At 43.4% G+C, this 23854-nt stretch overlaps 1 protein-coding gene across 2 annotated transcripts in view; it reads right to left on the reverse strand.

Annotated features, from left to right (window-relative positions):
* Nucleotides 1-3826: 3826 nt before the first annotated feature.
* Nucleotides 3827-23854, reverse strand: part of LOC108045083 (zinc finger protein 423 homolog) — a 32340-nt gene continuing 12312 nt past the window's right edge. Inside the window, exons 3-6 of one of the 2 annotated variants that reach the window (XM_017124273.2) lie at nt 21690-21821; nt 9303-9733; nt 7615-7757; nt 3827-7538 (exon numbers count right to left, since the gene is read on the reverse strand). In XM_017124273.2, coding sequence (XP_016979762.1) covers nt 4538-7538; nt 7615-7757; nt 9303-9733; nt 21690-21821 — 3707 coding nt within the window. In that variant the 3' untranslated portion in view covers nt 3827-4537. Of the gene's footprint in view, nt 7539-7614; nt 7758-9302; nt 9734-11218; nt 11530-21689; nt 21822-23854 lie in introns of those variants that run through there. The other variant, XM_017124274.2, reaches the window with a different exon arrangement.

Here is a 23854-nt window from a genome sequence, read left to right on the forward strand (position 1 = left end):
CACCAAAGTTATGGCATTTCCGATCAATCAGTTATATGGGAGCTATAGGATATAGTCGGCCGATCCTTATGAAATTTGGTAGGTCGGATTGATTGGCCAAATATAAAACCCATAGAAAATCCCAACTTCCTAACTTTACAAACACGAAAGTTATGGCATTTCCGATCAATCAGTTATATGGCAGCTATAGGATATAGTCGGCCGATCCCGGCCGTTCCGACTTATATACTGCGTGCAAAGGAAAGAAGGGTGTGTGCAAAGTTTCAATCCGATAGCTTTAAAACTGAGAGACTAGTTTGCGTAGAAACAGACAGACGGACAGACGGACAGACGGACAGACGGACATGGCTATATCAACTCAGGAGGTGATCCTGATCAAGAATATATATACTTTATAGGGTCGGAGATGTCTCCTTCACTGCGTTGCACACTTTTGACCAAAATTATAATACCCTCTGCAAGGGTATAAAAAAGTGTAATATTAATAGGTGGAAAACTATTAAGGACAACATATTTATTTACTTAAATGTGTGGTTTTCAAACTCAGTGCAGGAAATTTCGTTATAATTTGCTTTTCCTTTCACTTTTCAAATTAATCTGTGACTTTGAAGGACCGTTAATATATCATACAATAATTTGAACCTGCAAATCAGTGAGCCGGAATCAACCAAAGTATCTCACAGATACATTCCTTGCCACGTATGTATCCCGAGTCACCCATGCCACGCCCCCAACGACTCCCTAACCATGTGTATCCGAAATGTGCTATATAGACACCTATAGTCACACTCACATTTAAATACAGGCAACATTCGGCCAATGGGAGCTGCTCGCATATGTGTATCCGAGGGATTATGTATCTGTATCTGCAACTGTTTTCGGTTTCCGGTTCGTTTCTGTGCCCCAGCTCGTGCCGCCGAGGAAAAAAACACAAATATTAAACAAAAACAAGTACGCAGCGGAGAACAAGAGAAATTATCTAGTAATTGCATAATTAAGTGTGCAGGGCGGAGGGTAACTGTTTAGTTTTAATTTGTGTAAATTGCCCGTCTGATACAGATCGCGCGTGTTAACTTTACGCCCCTTCGCAGCGAGGGATTATTAATTGAATTAGCGCCGATGTATCCTCTTCTGAGATCCGTATCTCCGTGATCTGGTCAGCTAATTAGCGGCTTTGCCCATCTCATAATTTTCAGACAGGAAGTTGACAGCCAATTGACAAGTTCCAAATGAAGATGAAACCCCTCCATTAGATGATGAACTTAGTGGTTCATGGCGAAACCCAAATCAAAATTTGCATATGACAAGTTATTGGGGGGAATGCTGTAAAGTGAAGAATTTCCTGTGGCACATCCATCAAGAAATTCGCACGGTATTATTGACAAACGGATATGGGATATGGCGCTTTCAAAGTCATTTTCCCAGGCCTTGTACCTCCCACACACACACATCATTCAAGTGCCCTTAGCCTCAGCACATCCTTATCCGCAGTGTCATTATGTCTTCCCCAGGATACGCATCACTCCCCCAATCGGTAAATCACGCTAATAAGCCGGTAATGAATATAATGTAAGAGTGGCCCTCGTCTCCGGCATATATTGCATGTTTGGCACACATTCCGTGTCCTTAAACTCCTTGAACACCCCCCATTTTCAGGCCGGAAGAGGAAACATTTGCCGAGGGGTTGTGCAAAAAAAAAAAAAAAGTAAAACAATTTTTCACTTTTGTTTTTGTTTAATAGGGCATGCGAAAATATTTCACTGGCATCACTTACCCCTCATTGTCAAGGACCCGGGCAGTTCCTCTCTGACTTCCCCGATCATCATTTGTCTCCATTTGCCACTTGGTTTTGGGTGTTTTGCCGGCATCTTCATCAGTCCAAAAAGCAGAGTTGCGAACTCCACTCCTCGTTTATTTTGCCATATCTTTGACTGATGGGAGCTTCTTCATTTGTCAATGTAACGCAGTGCGGTCCCAAAAATGATTTTCTCGCATGCCAGCCAGACTTGGCGATGGCCAACACTTTACCGCGGAACTGGGGGTCCCATGAACATACACACATGTCTATATATATCCAAGTTAAAGGCAGAAGAGTGTGGATGTGCTGGTCGTTGGACACTCCAGTTGAGGCGGTTGCCAGTCACTCAGTCACTTTACCAGTCTGTCAGTCGCTCAGCAGACTTTCAATCGTCGCATAGTGGGCTTGAAGATTGGATTAAGACTTACAAGTAAAATACAAGATCCAATAACAAGGAAAAAAATATAGAAAATTTAAAAATTGTTTTTAATAAGAAGATTTTCTCTGTCTAAAAAAACTAGGGAATGTTTGGATATGCCACAAAGATATCACAACCAGTGGTTTTAAAGGGGTTGACCCACAAGGTTAATAGCTAATAAAAAACCTCTTAACTCCTGTTTATTTTATTACCAGAATCCCTGCTTAAACATTTTAAAATGTGGCTTACTTAATGATTATAAATACTTTCTCTATGTCCCTATCTATGGTTTATGTTTAAATTAATATCCACTGACATCCTATTATTAGTAAACGTTTGTTTAAGCATTGTTTATCAAAGTCAACATTGCTAAAAATTCTGTGGGAAGTCTGCAAATTTTACTATGGATGCTTCAAGAGTCTCTATTTGTTTAAATATTTTTAAAATTTTATATATTTCACTTAGAGCTCATCACCATTTAACCACTGTTCACTCCTCAGTGAAGACAGCGTGTAAAAACCCGTCAAATGCCAGGAATACCAAAAATAAAGCGATGCGAATCGATGCGATCGCAGTTGTTGTCTGTTTCGATACGTTGGAGGTTTTGATTTGCAGAGCCACCGCAAATTGCATTGTCGTCATCCGATGATCATCATCACTGGGGACATATTGGTGACGCTAAGCGGCGGGCACACACACAGTCTACATACTATATAAAAAAGAGTTCGCGGAAAACACCAGATGCGGGGGCTCCAGGGGATGGCAATTGGATGCAGTGGAGCGGATGACGCGCCTGGCGGTCTGGCTGGGATCGATGAAGGAGAAGTCGGGATCATGATGATGAAAACGATCAATGAAGTCTCCTCTCGTGGCTTTCGATTGTCGCCGGCAATTCCGATTGCCGGCCAAGCTTTTGCCCCGCTTGTAGTTGCTGTTTTCCTTCGGACGTTTTGGCATTTGCGGCATGGCGCTAATTAACAACTGCCGGTGCTTTTTAGCCACTTGGAGAGCTGGGCCAATTGTTTGGTTGATGATAAACATTTTTATTGATTTGTGATGATTGCCGACAGGGAGGGCAGCAGGTGCACATGGACTGGACGATCGGTCGGTGCCTTTTGCCGTTGCTATTTATTAAATGCGATTTATTCGCAATTGCTTCCCAGAAGCAGGAGGTGCTGTATTGCTGCCGCAAGATTAGACCTACGATCCGCATCCAGTTTTGGAGCGTTCCGGGAAACAGAAGCGTCATATGTTGGCCGGGTAATTGCCACCGGTCTTGCAGATAGAGATCACCCAAACGAGATGCCAATTTGTCGTCGTCTGGCGAAACTCCAAAAGGGGCTACGGGTTACGGGCTACGGGTTACCCTGTGTTGCGCACCTTTTTTATGGCCACTACGTGTCGCGCTTGCCGAAATAAACCAGAAACGAAATATTCGCCATAAAATTTGGACTTGGAGGAGCCCTCGAGGAGACCTCGCCTCTCGTCGCGCATGTTTGTCAGCTTCCATAAAAACGGAGAATAAAAGACACACTTCTTATCAGATTTCTCAAACCCCCCCTCCCCTATCCATTCAAAAGCGAAGCTTCTAAGTAAAGACATAAAATATCTTGGTTTCAACTTGTGTTTGTTTTATTTACTAAATATTTTTCTGTTGTCTTCCTTTTTGTTTTGCGTTTTTATATGCTACACATTAAAAATGTTTTGGTGCTTATGTAAGACGTACACTCATATGTAATTGTATAATCGTTTATAGTTACATGGTTAGTTATTGTTGGATTGTGTAATACAATATAAATACTGAATCAAAGGCAAGGCCCTATAACATACAAATATATAGTAGGTAAATCATAATTGAGGATTAATAGCGGAGTCGAATCTTTGAAAAACTATCACACTCAAATGCTTTCTTTTTTGTCAAGAGTTTCTACGCGTACACTAGTCGTATGTGTAATATTGATAATGCTTTAACGTTTACTTAATTTATGGATTTATGCAAAGTTAGATGTATCATGAATGTAATTATTATGTATGGTTAATACTAAACTGTTCCATTTGCTTCATGTTTCATGTTTATAAGTGGCAAGATCTAGGAGTTTTGGGCGCCGAAACTTTTGGTCTAGAGTTACCCAAAATCTTTATAAAAATAAATATGTTAAACGTCAGAATTGTTTTAAAAGCAAGTTTGGAAACAGTCTTTTAAATACTAGGCAGCCCTTTAATATGTTTCATTATCTTTTAGAATCTGCTGATTTACTGGTTTATATCTGCTAAGGTTCTTAAAGAGATTCCGGACTGATCTTTAATTTTCTAATCGTTTTTTAGGCGCTACTGGTGGACCTTTCCATTTGCGACCCAATCTCACTTGGACGTGTCTCATGTGGCATTTGCTCGACTTCGATGTACTCCTCTTCATCTGGTGGATTCTCGGGCTCCTCTTCTCCTCCAGCGGACTCAACTGTATCCGTTTCGTATAGCTCCTGTTTCACAATCGTGGGACTTCGCTCCGGACTCTGAGTGGGCGAAGTGTTCCGGTTGGAAGGTACCTCCACTTTTGACACTGGCGGACGTCCCTGTGGTCTCAACTCATGGCTCCTTTGGTGGTGTTCCAACTCGGCTCGGAAGTAGAATTTCTCGGGGCAGAGACTGCAATCGTAGGGTCGCGAATGAGCTCCATGCTCTGCCATGTGGTTGAGTAGACCACCGGGTGCGGTGAAGACGGCCGAGCATATGTAGCAATTGAAGCCACGCTGTTCGGTGCCCGCGAAGGTGTGTTCCACCAGATGTTCCTGCAGTTTTTGGGCATGCGGCAGGATCATCTTGCACAGGTTGCAGCGATTCTCTACGAACGCCGAGGGCGGTGCTGGCAGAGATGTGGGTGCCTCACTGTGCTTGCCCCGTTTTCCATTCAAGTTATGCTTACGACAGCACTTGTCGCAGAGCTTCGCTGGACCCTCGACGGCATCGGGTAGAGGTTCCAGGCACAGAGCACACACAGGTTCCTGCAGACTTCCACCACTCGAGGAGGACTTGGTGTGGAATTTGGCATGCAGACTTAGCTCGAATTCCGAGTGCAACGTTTGGCGGCAACAAATGCAGGCTAGTGGCAAGGAGGCTCCATCGCTTCCATGTTCGGATAGATGAGCTCTGAAGGCAGCCACATCCTCCAGAGGTTGACCACAGTGGGAGCACTTTCCAGACTGTCCCACCTTCGAGTGCTGCAACTTATGCTCGGCCAGGATGGCCGGTGAGGGGAACACCTCGTCGCATATCAAACACTTGTGTTTGCCCGTCGAATTGTGACAGCTCTTCATGTGCTGCTCCAGTTCGGCTCGAGATTTGAAATTTCCCGCACAGTAAGCACATCGCAGACTCACTCCCGTCTTCAGATTGTGGGCCAGTTTGCGATGGGAGTGGAGTTCCGCCTCGCTGCGCAAATCCTGTCGCTCGCACATTCCGCAACTGAAGGTGGCGGTATTTGCATTCGATGGTGGTGGTGCGGTGGCCTGAGGAGCCGCCGGTTGTGAATTTCCAACACCCTCATTTCCCGAAGGCGATGTGGACTTGGCGGCGTACATCTCCATCAGATATCGTTGACTCAGACCGTACATTAAGGCCGGGTGAGGAGAGGTTTGTGGCTTTAATGCATTGGTGTCCACTTGAAGGGGACTGTAGAACTTGTTGCTCGAGGGGGGTGCTCCTCCGGGTGCTTGAGCTCCTGCTCCCCCAGTCGCTCCTCCGAACAGGCCCTTGAATGCCACATTGTAGTCGATGATGCTGCTGTTGTTGTTTGTGGCCGCTGCTGCTGCCGCCGCTGCCGCCAAAGGAGGCAGCAAGGCGTTCACATAGAGACTGCCCATGTTGGGCGAGTTCGCCTCCTTGTCCTTGACTCCGCCATGCTGACTCTGCATGTGACGATCCAGCAGGAATTCCACGTGGAAGGTCTCCGGGCAGGAGGGACATCTAAACTGACGGGCGTGGGCGGCCAGATGGAAGTGCATCTCCAACTCGGAGGAGCAAACTGCTCGGCAAAACATACACTGCAGAGGATTAGTGGGGGCACTGGAATTGGCGCCCAACGTGGGGTGTCCGCCCAACTGGTGACGTGTCTTGACATGCACATGGAACTCGGCATCGGAGCGGAAGAGCTCCAAACAGGCGCTGCAGCGGAGGAGTTTCGTTTCCTGACTGTGGGCACAAGCCAAATGCAGCTGCATGGCCATCCGACTCTCACAAACCTCCGCACACAAGGAACACTTCAGAAGGGTTAGCACGTGCTCTGAAAGCAAATGTTGCTGCAGATCCTCCGATTTGGCAAAACTCTTTCCGCAGCTGGAACTACAGTTGAACTCCGAGCCCGTGATGAGGAAGTGACCCACCACATGACGCTCGAACTCCGATTGCTCTGGCAAACTCAGCCCACAATGAGGACAAACCAGTTGCATGCCCTCGGCAATGTGACTCTTCAAATGATTCCTGAAGCTCTCGAAATCCGGTAGTCCAGCGTTGCACTGATTGCAGAAGAACACCCCTGGTGGACCAGCGGGCGGTGCCAGTTGAGTGTGTGTTTGAGGGTTGGGTGACATCGGTCGCCTCTTGTTGCTGCTCAAATCCGTGGGAAGATCGTCCTCTACAGGCCGCGATTCCCTCTCCGGACTTCCCAAATCCGGTTTAATTTTGGGCATATCCAGAGCAAGACGTGGACTAAATGTACCGACGGTGGCCAAACGATTGAAGTGCTCGTAGTAGGAGTTCGGGCTACTCAACCTGTCCATGTGGGTGCTCCTCATGTGCTGAAAGAGTCCGGCGATATTGCCAAACTTCATGGTGCAGTACTCACAGCTCAGCTGAAAGCCTTCGCCCTCCTGAACCGGCGTCTTCACAGCCTGTTGTTGCTCATGCACACTCTGGAGATGGGCATTCAGCTGCTCCAGACTACTGAACTCTGTGACCTTGGGGCAGTAGCTGCACCTCAGCAGGGGAGTGGGCGTGGCAGTGGTGGTTGCGCCACCCACATGACTACTTCTCGACCTCTTGGGGAAGTCCAATCTACTGGGACTACTATCGGAAGCCAGGGCCAAGGCATATCTCCTCTTCTGCAGACTACCATTGCTGGAAACCGATGCCGAGGCAGATCCCGTGGATCGGGGACTGTAGTTCAGGGCATTGGGATTACCACCGGCTGCCAGGATAGCTGCGTTCTTCTTGTGCTTTTGCATGTGCGATGTAAGAGCGGCAGCTGTATTATAACCCCTGTTACACATACTACACTGGAAGGGCTTCTGGATGTCGTGGGTCTTCATATGGATCTTCAAATGGTCACTAAAAATAGATTAAGCAAAAGAAATTCCTTTGTTTAGTTTTAAATTGATATATTTTGCAAGACTCCTCCACTTACCTCCTCGAAAAAGCAGCCTCGCAATGTGGACACTTGTAATTCCGCTCGTTGGTATGCAATTTCTTATGACGATCACGGGAACGCTTGTGCTTGAAAAGCTTGGAGCAGTACTCACATTTGAAAGGCAGGTGTTCAGCGTGGCTCTGAAAGGAAAATGCACACAAATTTGGAAAATCCCATTAGCATAAAGATAATCTGAGCAATTAGCCCCGGGGCCCACTAGGCTATTTGAAATTCTTAGAAGAGCCCCAGACAAGGCAGCGTCAACTGTCCGTCTACCCCAGTTAAAAGTTGCGATGACAACGATGACGACGACAACGACGACGACGACGACTCCTGGCTTGAATTTATAGATGCGTCAATCTGAATCTGAATCTGCATACCGACTGACTCTACTCGACTCGGACTCGGACTCGGACCCAGACGAGTAGGTGTTTCACTTGCGACTCGTGGCTTGTGGACAAAATTCATCTAAATGCGCGACGCCGCTTACTTTTTTTGCACGTTGGGGTAGAAAGGGGCAGGTGCTGAGGTTGGGTCTTAAACTACACCCGCAACCGGTTTGCTTTTTGGGTTCTTTTCGCGGCAGTCGGCTTTGAACTTCGAGAGCGGCAAAAAAATTAGCCCATTTGTATGCAGCCCCCCAGTTTGGACTGCCTTAAAATTGCACAATATATGATGAGTTAGCAGGGTTAGTCGCATCCAGAGAGCGCAAACTTCTCGTGTTGGTTATGGTTTTTTAAACTGTCGCTCCAATCATCATCGCCATCAACATCCCATAAGCTCAAAGACCGAAGTCCGAATTCCGAACCGTACCAGCTCATCCAGGCGCTAGGATCAAAGCCGGATCGCTACATGTTAGACCCCGGTCGCGATTAAAATCGCTGGTCGGTAGTCCTAAACAGCAGTTGCAATTGGGTTAACAAGTTGCTGATGTCATGGGCGGTGTTGGCAGTTCAAAAAGCATTTAAGCCGAATTAGAATTATGGCGGGAGGGGATCAAGGGGCGTGTGGGTGAAATGCGGTGTCCACAAAGGCTCAAAGCTTCGGTCTTTGATGTTGAGTATAAGATTGCCGAAGGAGTGTTAGATAAAAGTTTTAAAACTGAAAGTTTTATATAATAAACTAGATTCTCATTTTTGATTCATAAAGGATGTTAGCTTAGAGAACATTTTATAAAGATTTTTACTGTTGAGGACACGAATGAATATTACTTATAGTGAAAGTTTAGAGATATATTTTCAAAAGGCACATTTTTTTAAGCTTAGCCTTAACTTTTACTCGCTCTATTAAAATTTCATAAACCAGATAAGCCCCCTCGAAAGTATTTATTCCCATTTCAACCCTTCTAAACCATTTACCACTTTCGATTTCAATTAACAAATGGAAAACATGTCTTCCAATAGAAGGAAATCAATGAAACCGCCTCAGATTGTCAATCAAACTTTAGCCTTGACGCCCTGAGTGCCAAAAGGTGTCCTAAGCATTTGAAAGTCTGTCACCTAAGAGGGTAAATGCCAATCAAGGAAAGACGCCCAGCCCCAAGAATAGAATAAGCGCCTTACAAAGTTGTCAAGATGGTAATTAAGAACTTTTCCAGCCACCCACTTGTGGTTACAGCCACCCACCCGTCAGAATTAAGGTGGAGTTCCCCCCTGAACTTTGAACCCTTTCTTGTGAAGACTCACCTGTACGTGATGCTTCAAGTAGCCGAGACGTGGAAATGTCTTTTCGCAGAACTGACACTGATAGGAGCCGTCGCCGCGACTTTTAATCCCCTCTCCTGTCAACTTATCAAACTTTGCCGCTGCTCCAGTGGATCCCGCACCCGCAGTAGCTCCCATTTTGGCTTCCTTATTGATTTTGCGCAACTTGTTGGCTATTTTCAGCGCCTGTTGATGGTGGTAGTGGTGGTGGTGATGGTGATGGAAGTGGGGCAAGCGTTTTGGCTTGGGCAACTCCTCGCTATCGGCTCCACCATTGGCCTTGCCCTCAGCCGGATGATCCTCTTGACCACCAGCGGCGGTTGGAGCTCCGGGCAAGTGGTGTGAATTAGGTGTCATGGTGCCATCGGAAATACTAGGCGAATAACTGGAGGATGTGTGGGTACTGTACATATCTGGAAGTAAATAAAAAGAGGTCTTAATTAGTCCCGTGTAAGTCAAGGTTGAGTTCAGGAATCTTAAGAATATTATCAATACACAGTATACACCATCAATGATCGCTTAAATCCACAAGGAAGCTTGGATAAGTAGGATAATAAAAAAATACCTCCCATATGAATATATTGATTAAAAGAGTAATTATTTAACAAGAGTTTGGTGGGAAATAAAAAGTCTTTTCTATGAAATAAGTGTAGGTTCAAATAAGAAACCAACAAGGGAAATACTATTTAATGTAATGTTATTTCTATCATGGGAAACTGTTTTTTTTACGAGAGTTTATTCCGTCTTATCGAGTGGGCGGTTGCATCCTGATTAGCGGCGCTTTGGGGACCGGGACAGGAAATCAACGTCGGCTATCAAATGCTGGACACGGAATTAATTCAATTAGCTGGGCAACATTTGGTGTTGACCAGACACCCCATTCCAAGTGTCGACTGGGGAAAACTGTAAGCGAGTCTCATGCAAACTAATTGCGCTTTGTTCTTGCTGCGGTTTTAATTACGGCCCCAGCATCCATGAGGGTCACTTGATTCCCCCTTGATTCTGGGTTCTATCACCACGCGCCAAGTGCCGATGCTCACTTTCCGTTTTCGACAACTTTTAATTAATCCCAATTGCTAGTGATCTTCGCGTCTGTATCTCTTTGGATAATGCTCTGGGTCGGGGGATCGTGTTTTGTCATGCTTTGTTTTACCCCCGATCAGTTGAACTGTGATCTGGCCTAAGTTCAACTCTAATTGGGAGTCATCAAGCTGATGCATCAGCCACTTGATTCACTCATTCGTCTTGATCTTTGGGGTTAAAGAAAGTTGTAAGAGATTTGAGCCCATTTGGAATTGATTGAAATGTTGGTTGCTGTTAAGATGTAAGGGGGTAAGAATGTCAAGTGTTAAAGAGATTGAACTGATTCGAGAAGATGGATGGATATTGTCTAGGATTTATGAGACAAGTTTGGATGCAAAATATTAAGATAATATTAAATTTAGATTTATAGCTTTAAAGTTTAGTTACTTTTCAATAAAGAATCATCGAATTGCTCTTCGCTATTTATTTCTAGTATGATTTTTTAATCAATATATTGTTTTACATAATATTGTTTTTACACCAAACAAAAGCAATAGTTAAAACTTAAGAATTAAGTTAGTAGTTACAAACTAGAAAGATCATCTGTTGAACAAAATTGCGCTTTGATATTAAACGTATATTATATTTTCTGATATTTTGAAGGAATGATATAACTTTTCAAGACAAGATTATATACATCACGAATGTGAAAACACCGTCGGCATATGAACATTCCATTATTATCATTTTTTAGTTCTCTTGAGTTTCAAACATTCTTTGAAATAAACACTCAAAAATAAGGGTTCAAGGGTTTGTAACAGCTTGTTCTAAATTAATCAATGATCCTTTATTTCTTTTTGTTTCGTATAATTTACCGTTATTGGTTATCTCCTTGGTGGCCTGGATCTTTTCGATTAAATTCTCCAAACGCGAACTGGGACCACGATATAACATCTTTAGGGCCATCATATCATGGCATAGTCCACTAGTCTTTCCTTTTTAACTAATTAATTTAATTTAAATTCAACTAAATGCAATTTAAAAGGCACTTATGCTGCACTTTCTCAACGAACATTAAACACTTAGTTTGGGCCCTTGCTGCACCAAAGGATCATTATATGTTTGCCTTATTAAAGGTTGTTTGTGTTGTTTTTAAAGCGCGAGGCGCGAGACGAAGGACGTCCAATTGCCGCGGGCACCAAAAAGTGACTAAAATCAGAGCCAAAGGCCGAGAGCCAAAGAGCCAAAGAGCGTGCGATATAGACAGAGAGAGGGGACAGGGTGGATGGAAGGAGAGGGCGACAACTAGGCGAACTGGTTTTTCGCCTCTATACATATATCTGTGTGTGTGCGTGCCTTCTGGGATTCTCAGCCAACAAATGAGAAGCATCACACAAGCACGGCAAACGCAATTTAAATGGCGCCCCCACCCCACCCCCACTAATACACACAGAGAAAGCTTCGTATATAAGCACCACACACTGATGTCCCGAAGTAAAAGCCGAAGAAGTTGCGTTCGTGGGCGTGAGCGAGATGGCGCCACAGAGTGCGAGCGAGAGAGACAGGGCGAAACCATCGTATCTGCCTTGGTGTTGGTGTAAGTGCTATATGCACACATAAAAGGCGGAGCATGGGATCCAATGGGTTAACGCAACCGTGGGGCCCCTTATGGGTTAATGGAGAGCGTTTGCGAGAGGGAGTGGGATGGCAAATGCGTTTTATATTTTATTTATGTGCACATAAAAATGTAATTTACCAAAAACGTCAGGTGATGATGTGATATTTCACTACTTTCAGTTCGTTTCTCAGCCTTTTTTAGGGGCTTTTTTGTTTCTGAGGATTGGCTTTGACGGGGAATTAACTTTTTTGGGTTAATTAGATGCTATGTGAATTGAAAAGTTGACCAAAGCTGTGGATAATTGAATATAAGCATGATACGATTTCTTTAAATTACATTTTAAATTGTCTATCGTCGTAGCTTGTTTAATAAAATGATTGTTAAATTTTGTTTGTTTAATCGAAGTTGCCTACTTTTCTAAACTTTATAACTATGTTTTAAGATTTAGTTGAGCTCAATAGAAGTAGACGTTACTTTTAAACATATTTGATCTGAATTTTCTTGTGAATTTAATAAATGTAAATATTTTTTAAGGTATTGCTAAAAGAATTCAAGTTCTTTATAAGTACAACATTGTTTTCAGATAGATAGGGATACCAGACAAAAAATGGAAAAAATGCCTCACCAAAATCCCTACTTAATCACAAATTAAATCGACTAAGCCCCATTTAATAATTTACATTCGGCCTGTATAATTTGACTAAAACACGTTGTGGTAATTTTTACTTATTTCGTCAAAAATCAAGGCAAATATTCCGTGTAAATGTCAATTGCCTTTCGCTCCCCATATGAACATATATGAACATGACCGCAGATAAACAAAACGACAGACAACCAAAAAGGTAAAAAGTCAAATTGACGCCAAAAACGATATGAGAAAAAAGAAAGCCAGAAGGCAAAAACACGTTTAAGCCATTAGCGTGGACCCGTCAATGTGGCAAGCAAAAGGTTGCGAAAAACAATCGTGATGCCAGAGGATATCGCAGGACATCGGTTGGCCAGGACGAGGCCTGCACACTGCAGCCACTAAAAGCCAAATTAATTATGCATGCAACGGCGGGAGTGACAGCGTTGGCAGCAGCAAAACAGCAGGAAAATGCAGCAAATGAAAGCTCACTTTGTGCGAACTGTCAACAGCAGAATTTCACTAAGAAAAAAAGAAAAAATAAATTTTTCATCCATTGCAAGATATTTAAGTACAAAATTAATAAATGCTAGTTTCCAAAGCCATGTTTCTACTTTTATCTCCAGTTACGAAGTCTTTATAAAACGTGTAATTTATAAAACATGTAATTTATAATACATGAAATTTTTCAGCACATAAACAAATAAACAGTGCAGACTTGAAAAATCACTTGGAAATCAAATGGATGTTTGGATGATGGTTTTCGTGACATATAGTTTGTAGTTAATAGGTTTATTTAGATTTTATAGTTTATAAGAGTCATCGCCTTAGAATTTAAAGTATATCTCTTGGCTTCGAAATGTAACTCCCGATTTCTTTGAAGTGTATCTATAGTAAGACTTTTCACCTGTTCTCCCACTCTTTCGGCCCAACTCCCCCGTCAGTTGCCGTAAAACTATTAGGGCAATTAAAAAATCACTTTTCACTATTTTAGCCCCAGCTCAACATCAGTTGCCTCTTTTTTCCCGTCATGAACTTTGTACTTTTGTTTAAGTTTTCTTTTTTTTTGTTTTGGTACCGCTTTTCCTTAACTGCCATTGGTTGGTGATTATGTTGGCCAATCACAGTGGTCTCTGCCGACGCATGCGTCGCTTTTGCAACAGCAACAACAGCAGCAAATATTCAGTACATGAAGTGTACATGTAGAAAGAGATGGCTATCGATGGATCTGTCGATTCGGGTTTCTCGGCTCTTAACAGTTAGCTCTCGATTTGCTAATTGACTCGTGCTGTTGTTGCTGTCGTCGCCAGGTTTGTTGTTTGAGTCTTTGGTTTGAGGTTGGGCAACAGTTCGTGATTTATTCAGGTCTCCATAGTTTGGCTTTCTATGGCGACTTACTTATAAAGATTTATTGACAGAGATATTTTCCGCTTTAGGATCCATTTGCTTGAATTAACATTTGTTTTTCTAGCTTTTTTAAATAAAATTTAAATCTTGTGAGATACGTATTAGGATTATTTTAATAATACATAATTAAAATTGTATTCTGACTTGGTTAATTATATTTTATGTTTTATTACATACCAAAAAGGTACACCTGTCTATTTACAAACTTTGGTGAACTTTGGTCTTACCACTTCCTTTCCAATAACCCGTTTTCAAACATCATTGTCCCATTATAGCTGAGTTCAATTACGGATACTTTCAATTAACCTAATAACCGAACCAAAAATGCTTTAACCTTTGACCCCTCTCAAACGAAACTTTGTCGCAAGTCAAATGTCGGAAAAAACCCGCAAAACGAATTTATCAACGGCAATCCCAAGATCAAATTGCAATTAAAGTTAATTTTCGCTTCTTACATAATTAATGACAGAACACGAAGAAAGTTTTTCCGTCCGACAACAATTTTCGTAATTGTAACAAGGAATCCGAGTTTTCCATTTTAAATTCTAATTTGCCTTAGATGTTCTTTTTTCGAGGAACATTTTCCCCATTTTCCGTTGGCCGTTGAAAAATCAACTTTCGGCTGAAAAATGGTAAAAATTCCCATTCCGCTCGACATTGAGCCACTTTAGTCCTCCATCTCCGGTGTTAATTACAGTTGAGTGACAGTTTTGTGACAGGACCACGACAAGTGCTGGGCAAAAGGGGAGGATGGTTGGGATTTTGGGCAGTTGGGTGGTTGGGCGGTGGGTGAAAGGGTGTCGGCACAGGTAAATCGCGTCGCCCAGCCTTGCTGCCCGATCCTTTTTCTGTGCATTTTTAATGCGCGGCTAATGCAAAGTCAGGCCAAACTTTTCACCGAGATTTGCAGTTGGTCAGCAGCAGGACTTCATGTGTCACTCGTAGTCCTTGATATGTGTGTGTGTTAGTGTGTGTGTGTTGACAGCCAAAGGGTTTCGCCAGCGCCCTCATGCATAATAGATAAATTATAAAAATATATGCCCTGCCTGGGAGTTGGAGAGGTGAAAAAGGAGAGACCTGTCAGCATGTCATCCATTGTCCTGCCGGCAGCCAAAGTGTCCTTTTGTTTCAGCGCATTTTAAATTAGCCATTCTCGGAAAAAGTCACTCAAATTGTCACTTTGATGTCCTGACAGCTGCCCAAAAACCAAAAAAATAAACATCATCGGTCCTAAGTCCGAGGTCCATTGTGTCTCCACAGATTTCCATCTTTCCGTGATCTCATTCCGGCGCTAACGGCACAATTAATCAGACGCCTGAGGACACATTTAATTAGAGCCACAATCATTTGGTGGTCAAGACCAGGCCAAAAAAAAAAGGTTTACACTTGTCAAAGGATATTATTTTAATGAATGCTGACATTATTCGTGGACTTGTGTACTTAGGGGTAAACTGTAAAGTGATTGATTTTTACAAATTAAAACCCAAAATAAAGATTTGAGGATAGATGAAATTATAATTTTGTTGCAATTCTTAGTTATTTGGATTTAGCTTTCTAAGGACTTTTGAAAAACCACACCTCTTTTCACAACCCAGGAGAAGACAACCTCCTTTTCCTCCCTGGTGGTCACTTCATCTATTTTTCTTTTTTCATTTGGAACCCAACTGCGTTACACTCCACCGCATTAGAGACAACTCTTAGACATATTTACCAAACAAACAATTATCCTCATAATCTGATTTCGATGATGACCCCTCATTGGCATACTGTCAAGTCATGCTCGATCAATGGGCCATAATGATGATCCTTTCGAATTGCATCACAGGCCAATCTTGATCTCCATCCATCCTCCGAGTTACTCAATGAAAAATGAAGTCTCTCAATGGAGGAGTGCTGGGGATTTGTCTCAATTGGGATCGAGGCGCTGACACAAATCAATCAGACGGCTAGCAGGTAGATGTGAGGGATCAGTCTGGTCTGGGATCTTGATCGCTTGTCAGGGGTAATGATGGGTATGGCGACGTGTCGAGGGCGTCCTGCGGTGGCTAAATCCGCTCACCTCTTCGCTTTTTGAAAAGGGTTTCTCAAATCGATTTCGGTGACGCTCTGGCCCAACCGACCGTAATTGACTTTCGCACCTGTTTCTCTAGAAAACCCATTCAACCGCAGAAAGTCGAAGTGAAATGTGGGGATAGTGGGGAAAAGTGCGGTGGCACGTGCTAACCAGGGTTTTGTGGCTTAGACTGGGAGCCAGAACAATGCCCCACAGCTGCCACTCCTAAACGGTCTTTGACCATCCATTTATCGCACGCGTGCCAGCCGCCATAAACTCGGTGGGTAATGTTAAGACGGAGTCCAGCAAATTGAAATGCATTGCAGAGTCAGCGGAAGGAGGGAAGTGAATGAAGTCCAGAAAACCAGATTAACATGTCCGATTGCCACATCCGAGGTCTTTTGTACTTGCCCCGATTCCGGTCGCTGATATCTCTGTCAGAGTTCTCAACTCCACTCGGAAGACGGAAACTAGAACTTCACGGCGATTCGAGTGCCACGATAACGGGACGATGGCAAGGGGTTCACTCGGAATTGGGTTTACGACACTTTTTGCTGCTGCTGGTTTTTGTTTGGCCCCGCTGATGGTGATAATAATCATAAAATAATTTTATTGCAAAGGCAGTTTCTGGCTCACTTTTGGCATTTAACTAATAACTGGGGGATGTGGGGGGGTCTATGAAGGAAGCTGAGGGTGAGGACAGCTGAGTTGGTCCAGCTGGAGGTCATAATCAATGAATTATGAATGAAATATCTCAAGGGAGCGCGTCAATGAGGTTTAGGTCAAAGTAACTTGGTTCTTCAATGGAGTTGACCTACATGAAGTAGAGTTTTCAAATACACAATTACTTAATAAAGAACATATTTAAAGGACTACTCTTGAACTTATTTGCGTTGTCTTAAACAATACAATTTATTGGATCTCAATAATGGTATTGTTTGATTGCCTAAAACCCTTAACCAACTGCTAATTGGATAGCTTACTCCTAGGACATTATTATCCAAATGATCTACTTGATTCCCAGGACCTCAAAATCCCCAGACAGACAAATGGGGTGGCTAAAGCACCAGAAAAAGATTTATAAGCATGTTACCTGCTGAGTCAGCTCGCCCATAACAATATGTCTAAATTAAATCCTTTAAGATCAAATAACCAAAGCAGGGACCATTTCGCATGTGAAACATTTCAACGCGTATTTCATTTAAATTACCCCAAATTTATCCCCGAACAAGAAAGGAAAGCTAACTTCGGGCGGAGCCGAAGTTGATATACCCTTGCAGAATATTATGTACATTATATTCTCCAAAATTATTCATATGATGCATTCTTAATACTCATAAAAAATCCCAACTTCCTAACTTTACAAACACCAAAGTTATGGCATTTTCGATCAATCAGTTATATGGCGGCTATAGGATATAGTCGGCCGATCCTTATGACATTTGGTAGGTCGGATTGATTGGCCAAATATAAAACCCATAGAAAATCCCAGCTTCCTAACTCTACAAACACCAAAGTTATGGCATTTCCGATCAATCAGTTATATGGCAGCTATAGGATATAGTCGTCCGATCCTTATGAAATTTGGTAGGTCGGATTAATTGGTAAAATATATAACCCATAGAAAATCCCAACTTCCTAACTTAACAAACACCAAAGTTATGGCATTTCCGATCAATCAGTTATATAGCAGCTATAGGATATAGTCGGCCGATCCTTATGAAATTTGGTACGTCGGATTGATTGGCCAAATATAATACCCATAGAGAGTCCCAACTTCCTAACTTAACAAACAGCAGAGTTATGGCATTTCCAATCAATCAGTTATATGGCAGCTATAGGATATAGTCGGCCGATCCCGGCCGTTCCGACTTATATACTGCGTGCAAAGGAAAGAAGGGTGTGTGCAAAGTTTCAATTCGATATCTTTAAAACTGAGAGACTAGTTCGCGTAGAAACAGACAGACGGACAGACAGACGGACAGACGGACAGACGGACAGACGGACAGACGGACATGGCTATATCAACTCAGGAGGTGATCCTGATCAAGAATATATATACTTTATAGGGTCGGAGATGTCTCCTTCACTGCGTTGCACACTTTTGACCAAAATTATAATACCCTCTGCAAGGGTATAAAAACGAGACGAGCCAAATATTGCGAGTGTGTGTGTGAGTGTTGGAGATGGGCGGAGAAGGAAGGCCAAAGCTGAAAGGGTTCCCCTGGGAGTTTGGCACGCGGAATTGCGCCTTGGAGTCGCATAAGGACGAGGAGCAGCCAACCCAGAACTATGCACATGGGAGCCACCAAAAAAAAAAAGAAGAAGGAGGGAAAGTCAAGGAGCTATGTGTCAGTGGGTGGTAAAAATGCGATACACGAACGTTCCGCTGCTTTTATTTTTGCATCGTAAAACGAAATGAAAACGTCTTTCGCGGAAAGTTTTCTTTTCCAGTGCTCCCGACACCTCGCGGGATGGGTCCGAAAACTTGGTGAAAGGCGAACGAACCACCAAAGGCACATAAATCATCGGAGGCAACGAAAGGTGGCAATAGCAGCAACTTGGGCGTGTCATAACTTCGGAGCCAGAACCCAGTTGGCCATAGCCCGTGGGATCGAAAACAATGAGGATGTTGCCGGCGAAAGTTGGCGAAAAATTGCCAAGAGCCTTGGCCAATGCGCCTATGGTGAGTAGCGGTGCAAAGCGGTGGAGGAATGTCCTGCAACTGACACTGCAGTCCGAGTTCGTAGCAGAATGCAGGACTAACTTTTTTCGCCTTGTTTCTGCTTGTTTAGCCGCGGTGTCAGGGCGGTCTTACACCTGAGATTGCGATTACTTTGTCCAGACAGCCAGGCGAGTTGGGCTAAAGTTTTCTGAAATCCCTATACCCTAAGGCTAATGGGTGCATGGATTTTGTTACATGATTTGATTGTACTAATAAGATGAAACATTAAAAATCCATTAATATACTTAAGCATATCGGAGAAGAGGATATAAGCTGTAAATCTGTTCACTATACTTAACATATTAAACAACATTTTTGGGTCCAAAATAAGTATATTTATTTGTAACCTCAAAAATGACTCTGTGTTCTTTGCAAACAAACATTTTTAAAACATTTTTTTAAAACATTTTTTAAAACATTTTCTAAATTCCTTAAATAGTTAGGGAATCAAATGTCAATTATTCGATAGGGCATTGGGTTTATACAACTGTGAAATATATGTCTAGACGTGATAGAAATGAATTGGACACAAGTTTTTAGTGCCTGAAAGATCTGTGATAAATATGATAGCCCTAAAGACGGTTTAAGTTCCCATTGAAGAGCATATAAATGTCACCGCCCCCTTGGTTAAACAGAAAGGCTCCACCCCTTGAGAGTCGCGTAAAGCAGCGAAAACTTTCTAATGGCTTGTCGGTGGGTTTTTGAGCGCGCATAAGGAACTTTAGTTTTGGACATTTTGCAGGTCTGGCTGTAATTAAAACGCATTAGATTTGTACTTAGGATAGCCCGCTGACCCAGTTACGCGTCGGTGGCTGTATCTCCGTGAGGGCGGTGCCTTAAAGAGCCGGAGAGTTCTCTACGTGATGATCGAATGCATCCGTGGCAGTCTTCTGGCCCTTTCGAGTGCCACACACCAAGTTCGACAAGCGGTTCATTAACCGTGGCGATGTCATCTCGCCGGCTAACCAGTTTTCCCCAAAGCACAGATTTCTATCTCCGTGTGCGGTGCGTAAAGCAATTTGCGCTGATGATGAGACGACTTCTTGGGAAAGCAACGGTTCAAGTGCTGTGAGAATTCGCCACTTTAAGCAATCCCCAAGACTCGACCCGAAAGAAACTGCCAACCCAAGCTCCAAAAACCTTTGACCAGAGCAATTATTTATGGCCTCGAGACACGAGGAAAGGGGTTTGACTCTCTGTTTGTCTTGTAAGACAAATGTGTAATTAATTGCGTCCCATCAAAAGGAAGCTCTAAAACTATTTGCATACGAGCATGGTAAATTGTCTTCGTTGTCACATCTTGAACTACACGTGCAATTAATAAATCAAAAGGGACAGGCTAAGCCCAACGTCCTTACGTCCTTCCGAGCGGAAGTCTCAGCCAGGCCAAGACAAACAAATGAAGTGACTGGAACCGTAAAAACTTTGCCAACTTAAGAATCTTTTTTCGAGGGGATATTCTCGCTTTTGTACAGTCGAATTGGGGGTTCAACTGCAACTAATTGCATTTCATTGCATACATTTAGGCGGCCCCCGTATCCTTTTCTTCTCCACTCGCTGCAGCCGCAATCACATCGCACACACAACGTAAAACGTTTCAAAATTGTGCTCAAATAGCCAGAGAGATTTCCTTGGAGTTACCAATTGGGTTGAGGTGGAAAGCCAACCAAGTGCCTCGAGTCGTTTACAGGGGTGGGGGGGTTGAGGCTGTCAGGAAGGATGCGCTGGGCAAGTGTTGAGTGCTAGCCATGGTTGCACTGGCAGACAAAATAGTTTGTAAAAGTTTTACCATAACAACTATTTTTAGATCGGGTAGAGGCTTAAAATATTTTAAAGTAAAATCTACTACATTTTGCAAATAAAAAAGTTATAAGTTTATGAAATTTAACCATTAGAAGAGTAACCTTTGTTAATGGGAGGGATACAAAAAGGGGAATCAATTTTAAAATATTTAAAGATATAGTTTTTAGTTAAATAAGTTTATTAGAGCTTCTTTTTTTTTTTGTTTTAAGCTTCTAAGAAAACATTTTATGTTTGATTTCATTTAATTCACTATTATTAATGTAGGTAATTTTGAATTTGTAGTGTTTTCTTTAAGTGTGGTAGAAGCAAACACAGTCAAGTTAGCAGCCGGGCAAAGTCTGCTTCGGAGTCGGAGGCAAGTAGTCAAGTCAAGTGAAGTCTGAGTTGTGTGCATGAATGAATGAAAGGGGCGGTAAATGGGCAGCCCGTTCAGAATGCTGCCGTCGGCAAGGACGTTGTTTCGGGCAAAAACAAAAAGCACAAGAAGGAAGTTGTGAAAAAATAGCAGCCAGGGAAGTGAGGCAGCAGCAGAAACAGAAGCAGCAGCAGTCGTCGCCACAAAACGAAACAAATAACACAGAAAAAGCATTCGAAATGGCACTAGAGAGAAATGTGGCCATGAGGTGGGGATGTACCGAAGTGGGAGGAGAGGTCATGTCGTGGCCGTAGCTCATGATGCTGCCGGGTCTCCATTTCTGGCATCTCTGTCCGTCTCTCAGTCTCTTCGACAGCTCGTAAATGGCAGCGAGGATATGTGAAAGTGATGGGGCAGGAGGCAGGGGGGGAGGGTGTTCGGAAAGGAGGGACTGCGATGGTCGGGATACTCTGGTCCCAACTTGACTCCGAATGCTGCCCGACTTCTGCTGGCTGGTGTTGATTGCTGTTTGGGGTTTTTAAAACGTAGTTAGGCTGCCCGGCAGCCACAGGACCGCAGCATATGGAAACGACACCCGCGGCACAGGTGTAGAGCACCCTGGAGTGCCATCTCCGGCAGCCAGGATAACACCCCCAACGCCAATTTCAATGGTTATGGCTCCAGCACGCATGCTGTGTGTTTTGTCGGACTAGAAATGTGGGAGTTCCAAAATGTACAAGTGTGACACGGGGGCGCTTACCTGAGTAGAAGCTGTCCAGGCTCTGCAGCTCCTCATCGTCGTAGTCCTCGTCCCCGCTGAGACTGAGTAGCTCCTCGTCCAAATCCAGGTCCTCCGGCACATCCGGCTCCTCTGCATCCCCATCGTCGTGGCCTGCAGTGAAAAGGAAAAGCTTATTTTAGCCTCGATTGCATGGAGCGAATGCAGCTGGGACTTGACCTCGACGTCTTGGATGGAATAACTTGGGGCCAAAGGGCAGCGGCGGCAGGATGCCCTTTCTGGATCCCCAAGTGCAAGGAATTTTGATTATGCTAAGCCCCAGGGTGCCATAATTCCATACCCCCAGCAAGTAAGCCCCCGATGTACCACTTCCCCCATCCAAATCCCGCCATCACCCAACTTAAGAGCAGAAAAGAGCAGCAGTGTCCCCGAACTGCGCATGTCTTGGCTGAGAGTCAATAAAAGAGAGAAACCTGTCTAAGAGAGGTCCTTGTTTTGGTCTCTCATTTCAAAAGGAACAGCTGTTGGCAGCACGTGCTTTTTATCTTGAGGAGCAGGGGGTCAATTGGGGAGCAGGGGGTAAAGTTTGTCTACAGTGCCGCACAACTTGCCGTTACTCATACGCAACGTTTGACGTGCCTCTTTGGTGGGGTTGGGCGCCCAATGTCTCACGTGAGTGAGTGTCTGACTTGGGTTTTGGCAAGTAAGCCAAGAATACCTTCCTCGGGGATATGCTAATGGGGTTGCCTTACCTGAAGGGCAGTGGGAATACGTATGAAAAGGATAGATTAAATGTCAAGACATTAATTGAAAATAAATTAAATTCTTGTTAGAAGTAGATAGGGATATTAGAATAAGTACAGATGGGAATAAATATTCGTTAAAGGTTGGAGAAACATTATGGCCAAAGATAATATCAAAAGAGTTAGTCCAATCAAAGAAAATATAAGAATACTTATTTTGGTAGTAAATAGTTCATGAATATCAACAGAAAGTAAATGAAGTAAAACCCTAAACATAAGTTCTTTGGTAAAAACCACAAATCGTAAGCTATAAAGTAGTTACCACCTTTCTAAAATCATATTGACAGTGAGCCCATCTCTCTCACTTTTTCCCACCACATTCCAATCTTTCGCAACCATCATAAAACCCCTACAAATGCGAAACCCTTCGACATGAACTCATCAAGCCATCGACCATCAGGCTTTCACTACTCTAGCTACTTTCGCGTTTTTGGCTTTTACTAGTTTCTAATGACAAAATGAAATTTCGCGGGCACTGCTGTGCTGAAAAAAAACGAGTGAAATAGAAGGAGAGTGTGAGAGGGAGAGGGAGAGGCTATGGCGACGGGTCCTGCAACATTCTAAGCGCTTGAGAATTTCCTTGATGGCTCGTCGTTTCGGCGACGTTTCGATGATGTGGTTCTGTGGCTGTGGATCTGCTTTTATGCCACTTTGCATGCCAGCACATAAAGCACACAGAATGTGTGAGAGGGGGGGTGGGGATGTGGCGGTGGCGGTGGCAGGACTCTGAGCTACCAGTGAAGCTCGGCTGGACCGCCACACGTCCAATAATCCTTGTCCTGCAGCTGGGGAATACTTCATCAGCGGAAACAAAATTTTACGAATTTCTCTCTGCGAGTGTGTGTGTGTGTTTTTGTGGAGATTGTGTAATGGTGTGCGTGTTGCACGTACTGGCTGACTTGCTCCATCTGGCGGACGGACCCTGGACCCAGCAACAGCCCGGGACAAGTTTTTAACATGCCAAAAACGCATCTCGCGCCTGGTTGATTCCGCCTCGGCCACCTATGCATCCTACACTGAAAGAACGTTCTCGGAAGTCAAGAAAATACGAATTTATTGAAGGATTTCCAGCGAAACGGATGTATTTTATTAAGGATACCTAAAAACCCTAATTTAAGTAAAATAAATTTATGACTAACTTTTATTATCAGATAATTTAGTAACCCTAACATTTTAAATAAAAAACGAACCGATGATAGGAATTTGTAAAGAAGATTACATATAATTTCATAGCGACGTTATTTGCAATGCTGATACTTATTGGGAATTATAATGTCACAGAGGTAATAAGCAAAATACGAACATGATAGATAATTAATTAGGACTGGTACGATAAGCCAATTTTAAGCAATATGGTTAGCTTTGAAGGATAAACTTTTGGAA

Source organism: Drosophila rhopaloa, unplaced genomic scaffold (assembly GCF_018152115.1).
Source record: "Drosophila rhopaloa isolate 14029-0021.01 unplaced genomic scaffold, ASM1815211v1 contig_115, whole genome shotgun sequence".
In the NCBI taxonomy this organism is placed as follows: domain Eukaryota; kingdom Metazoa; phylum Arthropoda; class Insecta; order Diptera; family Drosophilidae; genus Drosophila; species Drosophila rhopaloa.